General features: G+C 37.6%; 1 protein-coding gene and 1 pseudogene across 1 annotated transcript; one reads left to right on the top strand and one right to left on the bottom strand.

The window, feature by feature from the left end:
- Positions 1-88: 88 nt before the first annotated feature.
- On the bottom strand, positions 89-1249 carry LOC125854928 (F-box/kelch-repeat protein At3g23880-like). The gene has a single exon (XM_049534536.1). The coding sequence runs from the start codon at positions 1247-1249 to the stop codon at positions 89-91; it is 1161 nt and encodes a 386-aa protein (XP_049390493.1).
- A 2912-nt stretch (positions 1250-4161) lies between these two features.
- Positions 4162-6937, top strand: part of LOC125855966 (F-box protein At4g22390-like) — a 6546-nt pseudogene continuing 3770 nt past the window's right edge.

Raw genomic sequence — 6937 nt, 5'->3', positions numbered from 1 at the left:
ATATTCAATGTCTTGTCCTATATTTGGCAGCAAAAAAAGGTGCAAAAAGAGCATAACAAGCTAAACTAAGTACAATCCTTACAAATTCTCAGCTATGTGATGATTGTGGAGATTCCTGGTTACGACGTCCCTGGTCAGATATCGTTAGGGGATTAACAAGGCTTTCTACATAGATTTCTTCACATTGCATAACATCAGAAGTGTGCTTTAGTTGTCTTGTTGAACCATCATATATCATGATGGCTGAGCAAAGAAGAAGCAAAATTTCACCGTGGCGAAAATGTATAGAGAATGTGAAAACAGGTGCAAAACACCTATGTGTCTTAATATTTTGAGGATATTTGATGGTGAACAATTTTGTCCAAGATACATTAACTCCAGAATGCTTCATAATCCATACATCAGAGGTAGCAGCACCTCGTTGACAAGTATAAAGCAGAGAAAGATCACTTCCCACAACACCCAAATTGATATCAAAATTGTCTTTTCCACAAATGGGAAGCTCCAAGCTTCCCCATGTCCCGTCTGCTAAATCAAAAGAAGTGATTTTGCACACCTTGTACTTATTAATACAAGTCGATGAAGTCCAATAAAGCTTCCCACTAACAAATCTACCATAATGATTTACTAGAAAGCACTGAAGCTGATCACGGAATGTTGTCCAAGAATTATTCCTCAAACTATATATGTACACCACAGTTGTCATATTGGAACTACTAGAATGATTATAAGGATAATGGATAAATACAACTTTATAATCATCACGTGACTCATCATATCCGAAACCATACTTGATAGAACTAGAACACATATTACTCGTAAATTTGGGTAATTCCTTTGACTTGGTAATAGTGGGGTTCCATATATATGCCTCTTTTTGGCCATGGACAACACAAATCAACCCATTGACAGAGCCGACAATGTGAGTTGATAAAGTGGATCTTTCGATGGGGGAATCGATGTGAAATAGCTCCTCGGTGTGTTGTTGTTTGGTAAACAAGGGAGGGAGAGAACAAAACTTGAAATTTCCATCGATGTTTCGAAATATAAGTCTGTGATGGATGTATCCTTTGTCATCAGCAGTTAACTTGATATGGTTCTTCACAAAAGTAGGGCTAGAGATTAGTTGAAGCCATGATTTAGAAACGCACATGAATTTCGACAGAGATTTGACAGGAAGCTTTAAGAGGATCTCTGTTATGAGTTCATCAGGAAGAAGAAGAAGAGGGATTATGGAATCACTTGCCATAGCAGAAGGATCTGTGTTTGTGCCCTAAGTGTATGTTTTTGGCGTTTGTGTTGATTGAGTACAAGGAGTTGTAGTTTGATTGCAACACAGTTTTGAATTATAAATTTAATTTATTATTAAAAGAAATCCTAATTTGGATAGAAGTTGATATTCTAAGTATAAAGGGATTGGGAAGTATCCCCTAAATTATTTGCCTATTTATATCAACTCATATTAATTATTCATACAACTTTAAAGGATTTGGAAGTACCGCTTGAAATTATTTTCCTCTGATCTCAGCTAATTATTCATTCTTTCTTTTGAAACATGTCGTCGTCATCGAGAAGTGGCACATTATTATGTGTGTTTCTGTTGTTGGGTTGCATAGGCATTGCTACTGCCACTGCAACTGAACCCAAAACAGAATCGTTTGGTACTTCTTCAATTCGATTGTGGCCTCGATGGTGGTGGCGTACTCACCCAAAAATACCATCACCACCAACTCAAACTCCATCTCCGATTTATAATGTGGCTTCACCAACACATATGGCTCCATCCCCAGTTGATGATGTAGTTTCGCCACCGCACACTGCTCCAACCATTTCTTGCATCAAGGTGGATGGTTGTGCATTAGATTTGGTCACTTCCGTTTTCAACCGTAGAATTTCATTATCCACTCAATGCTGCCAAGGACTTTCAACAATTTCAGATGATTGCTTTTACAGAGGGTATACGCACTCAAAGAGGGTACCAATTTTCCTAGGCAAAGTGAGAAACTATTGCAGTCATGCCGTTGATAATGTGGCTTTACCAACTCATGCATCTCCATCTCCATCTCTGGTTGATAATTCGGCTTCACCAACTCATGCAGCTCCATCCCCATCCCCAGTTGATGATGTCGTTTCTCCATCGCACATGGCTCCCTCTTGGGGCCCGGCCACGGCTCCAACCACTTCTTGCATCAAGGTGAACGGTTGTGCATTCAATTTGATCACTTCCATTTTCAAGCGCAGAATTTCATTATCCACACAATGTTGTCAAGTACTTTCAACAATTTCAGATTATTGCTTTTACAGAGAGTTCACACACTCCTTTAAGCCAAACTATAATTGAAATTGTCTAACCTATGTTAGTATCATTAGTGAATAATAGATAGGATGTGACCATATTTCATATTCTTCTTTGCTTTATCCCTTTGAATTGACGGTCTCGCTTCCACTAACAACTTTTTGCTTCATGAACTATGATCATGCTATGCTAAAAGTAGGAAGCTCTTATCTATAGAGTAGGAATCCTTAGAAGGAAGGACATCTTCTTGAAAAAGGAGAAGTTTCACATCTATAAATATAAAACAAGGGTTTCTGATTGACTTGCGCAAGTACACATAGATTTACAAGTAGAACACAATCAAATATGAGAGCGTTCTGACCGAAGATACAAGTGCAGCTAGCCAACGTAAGAAAAAAAGATTGAAGAACCTGTTCCATAGGCTTATACTTTATAGTTCTTAAGTCAACCTTGCTTGTGTTGCGTTTTATCGAGTTTTATCTTTAATGCTTTCTAGATCCAGTGAGGTATAAATTGAAGTAAGAACATAGTCTTCAAGATGGGAAGACTTGGGAACATAAACCTTGAGAGGTTTGTGTTGAAGTTTAGGAATTAGAGTTCGTTCATAGGATTGCAAGAGTTATAATCTGAATTCATAACTTGAAGTAGGTTCGACGATCTCGTTGATTGTTGACATTTAGGAACTGGTGTTTATAAGTCCTTAGATTACATAGGCTTGTAATGTTTGGTTGAGACTCAGAGTTTAGTGAAGTTGAGTTAAATCCTATAGAGGTGTAGGCCATAATTTTTTACTCTATATGAGCCGGAGTTTTCCACGATAAAGAATTGTATCATTAATTTACTTGTTTTACTTAACACAATGTTAGTACTCGACAAAGGAACATATAGAATAACTTATTCCTTAGGCAAATCGGGGGTCAATATTCTAATAGTTAGTTTACCATTTTACCCCGACAACAAATCAAAAGCTAATTAAATAGTAATATTTTAATTACATAAAGGGTGAATTAGAAGCTCAACCATAGTACTTTAATGTTTTACACTCAATTCACCAAAAATGTGTCCACCGTTATTTACTCATTAACCAACATTATCTTCTTTTCCATAAAAAATCTGAAGATATTGAGAAGTTGTATCAATTAAATACTCAATACAAGATCATGATCATCTATAACCAAATACTAACATGAATACAATAGGAAACCAAGGGGTACAAAATTGGGAAGAGAGGAAGAGAAAAGACTACGAATTCTCTGAACTAGCTTACGGAGGCTAGAACAATGGGCGGATATATGTTGATGGACATTATGTTGTTCTCATCCTCATATGTTTGAAGTCGGAAAATACTTTTTTGGGTAAGTATGTTTCCCTCTTCTTAAAATAAGTCATTCCAATGTATTCGTCGTTTGTGAAGTGCTTTATTCTGTGTTTAGTATGTCATTAACTCTTAAAAAAGCATAAATTTGGTGGTTTTTCTATATACACACACTCATACAAAATTGGTGAAAGGTGTAGTAGACCACATCAACTTATTTCAAAATTCGGATCTCTCCGATGAAAATTCATCATTTTACATTTTTAAGCAATTATTAATTCAAACAAATGCTTTTGAAACGTGTATATTATTAAAGATTTATTTTATTTTATAATTAAATATTGTACTTTGTATCTCCTTTTATTCATTTTTCAAATAATCTGTACAAAACAAGACCAATCAAAAAATTGGATCAGCCCAAAACAACGAGAAATTTTTTGGCCCAATCCATTAAATGGAACTACCAACTTCTATATCAAAACCCTAAAAGATAGGGTTTTCAAATTTGAGCTCTTTTTCTTTCTCCCCGTATCGCCCCGCCAGAAGCTATATGGAATCCAACCTTCCTCTCCCTTTTGTCATAGATCATCAACACCTTGCTCTTGTTTGCAATGTTAACCCTGTTTCTCAGCTCACAAAGGTAAGATTTTTTTAACTTGCTCTTTTCCTTCTCCATATGTTTTCTAACTTCCACCTTTTCTCCTGTATAGGTATAATCCGGTGGAACAGTGGATCCCAGAAGTGGTTTCGATAGAGGCGCCTAGTATTGTGGTTGAGCTCATAACTCTCTGTAAATGGCCTTTTTTTTTCTCTACCTCTTTTCCCTGTTTCTTCCTCTGTGATTTCCTTTATCTAGCTGAAGCATAAGTGGAGATATTCAAATGCTCCTGACCTCCTTCATTGTAGAGTTCTTACCCAACCCCAGATCTCTAACTCCCCATTTGACCCCAAGACCATTGCTTAATGCTAGAGAGTTTTTTTATAAGTTATCGTAGTCTAGACAAGGTAGCTTAATGGTCACAACTATGTAAGCCCTAAAATGGAAAATCACTTTTTGTAGATATCACAGTTGTGAAGTCTGTTGTTGAAAATGATTCTGAAGTAATGCATGCTCATGTTTATAGCTTTTGAAAATTGATTTTTCTTGCCTTGACACTTAGTATTACAATGTTTGACTTATCTGGGTTGAAATTCCTTTTGCAGTCTACTAATAGCTGTTGAAAATTATGTCACCGTCTAATCTTGTCTTCACTTGCAAAGGAAGTGACAGTTGACTTAAATTACCTCTCTTGGCTCCACTCTCCTAAAGCCTAATCTACTATGGCTATAATCCTATATACCTTGTTGCTTTGTCTATATTTCCTTCAATTTCTTCATCCTCCTCTCTATTGATGTGAGGCTAAAAATACATATTTTTAATCATTATTGTAACATCCGACAATTTGAAGTGGCTTTGAAGGAGCTTGAAAAAATGGAAATTTGGCTAAGTATGGAAATCAATGAGTTTTTGGCCAACTTTGAGTAGTCGTAACTCCTAGCTCAGGATGAGTTAGGAGTAGTTCCAATTATGGTTGCGAAGCTCGTGGAGCGATCTTTCCAACGCCACCGAGTTTTCTCGATTCCGAGTTCGTATGAGGGAGTTATGCCCTTTAGAAGTTGGGCAATTGGAAGGGAAATCCGTCCGGAAATTTAAGGGCATTTTGGTCCTTTCACAAACCTTTTTAATTGAACTCATATTGTTGAGTTAGGATGATTTTTGGATCATTTTTGTCCCTTTTTGGAAGATAAAGAGTTAGGGTTCTTGAGATTATAGAAGAGAAGAAGGAGAAGAAGAAGAAGAGGAGAAAGAGGAGCTTAGTCAAGATCGTCGTGGATTTTCGTCGGGGGTGATCCCTAAGAGGTATGTGAGTTCTTTTCGTGTGGGTTGATCCTTTCCCTCACACATACCAAGTTTACTCTATGATTTGAGAAAAGATTGGGGTTTGTTGTTGAAGNTCCCTCACACATACCAAGTTTATTCTATGATTTGAGAAAAGATTGGGGTTTGTTGTTGAAGTGTTGAAGTTGTTAGTTGTTGTTGATGTTGTTGGTAGTGTTGTTGAACTTATTGTTCTTTGTGAGACATGATTGAGGTTGTGGAATTAATTGAACCTATGGTATGTTGAGGAAATTATGATTCTAAGAGGTATGCCCCTTTCAAAGTTGAATCACCATCAATTCGCAGAAATTTCTGGGCTGTCGATCCCCATCTACGGGCCTGACCTACGGACCGTAGATCGATTGACGGTCCGTACTGGTCAACCGTCGATCGGGGCAGAAGTTGGGTTTTGGGACATCGATCTACGGTCCGTGATCTGACCTACGGACCGTAAGTCAAGACCGTAGGTCAACACTTAGTCATTTCCGTAAATGAATTCCGGGGAAAAATCTCTGAAGTGATCTACGGACCTGCAGTACGGACCGTAAGTCCATCTACGGTCCGTCGATGGAGTCCGTAAGTCTCATCTGTGTCACCAGAAATCTGAGGTCTCAGCCAAGTTTCCCCACTTCTTTCCTCACCTTCTCATGCTTGTTCCAAAGTATTATGCCTATGTTTTATAGTTGTTCCGACACTCCAAAGTACGTCTAAGAGTTCAAGAATCCCTCCATAAGATGTGATCGAACACCTTGAATTCATAATTTCGATTCAAGGAAAGATGGTTCCAAGTCAAGTGAAGTCAAGCTTAGAAGTAAGTAAGTCAAAGCAAGACTTTAAGGTTTTCCAAGAGTCTTCTTTGAACGTTTTAACTTCATTCTAAGACTCAAGTTCCAAGTTAAGTATTGAGTTTCAAGTCAAGTCAAAAGTTAAGAGTTTCACATCAAGCCAAGAGTTCAAGGAAAGTAAAAAGTTTAAAGTTGAGTTCTTTTCTCAAAGTTATTAGGGAGCTATGTATTCCCAAAGGAGTTTTAAAGAAATGTCTTTACATTTGAATAAGGTTGGAAACTGAGATTTCCAAAGGGGCCTTCGGGCTAGTTTTGAGTAATTATCTCATATCAGCAGGAATAAATATGTTTTAAAAACATAAGAGCCAGTACATTTTGGGAGTAGTATCGAGCACCGAATTGGGGGAGCGTTCAAAGAACCCACAGCCCCCATAGAACCATGCTAGCCACCATGGGTAGAAAAGGATCATACTTTCTAGATGAATCCTTTTCAGATTAGACTAGTGGATCCATTAGGCAGTTCAGGTCTTATACCTTTGGCCGGGTATAAGATGCTCTGGCAGCGTGAGGTCGATCGCTGTATCATCACTATAGCTCTTATGTGATGGTTGTCGGTTAGAGAA

This window comes from Solanum stenotomum, chromosome 2 (genome assembly GCF_019186545.1).
Source record: "Solanum stenotomum isolate F172 chromosome 2, ASM1918654v1, whole genome shotgun sequence".
Lineage (NCBI taxonomy): Eukaryota > Viridiplantae > Streptophyta > Magnoliopsida > Solanales > Solanaceae > Solanum > Solanum stenotomum.
The sequence above is the reverse complement of the archived record's forward strand: the minus strand, read 5'-3'. Positions and strand labels throughout refer to the sequence as shown.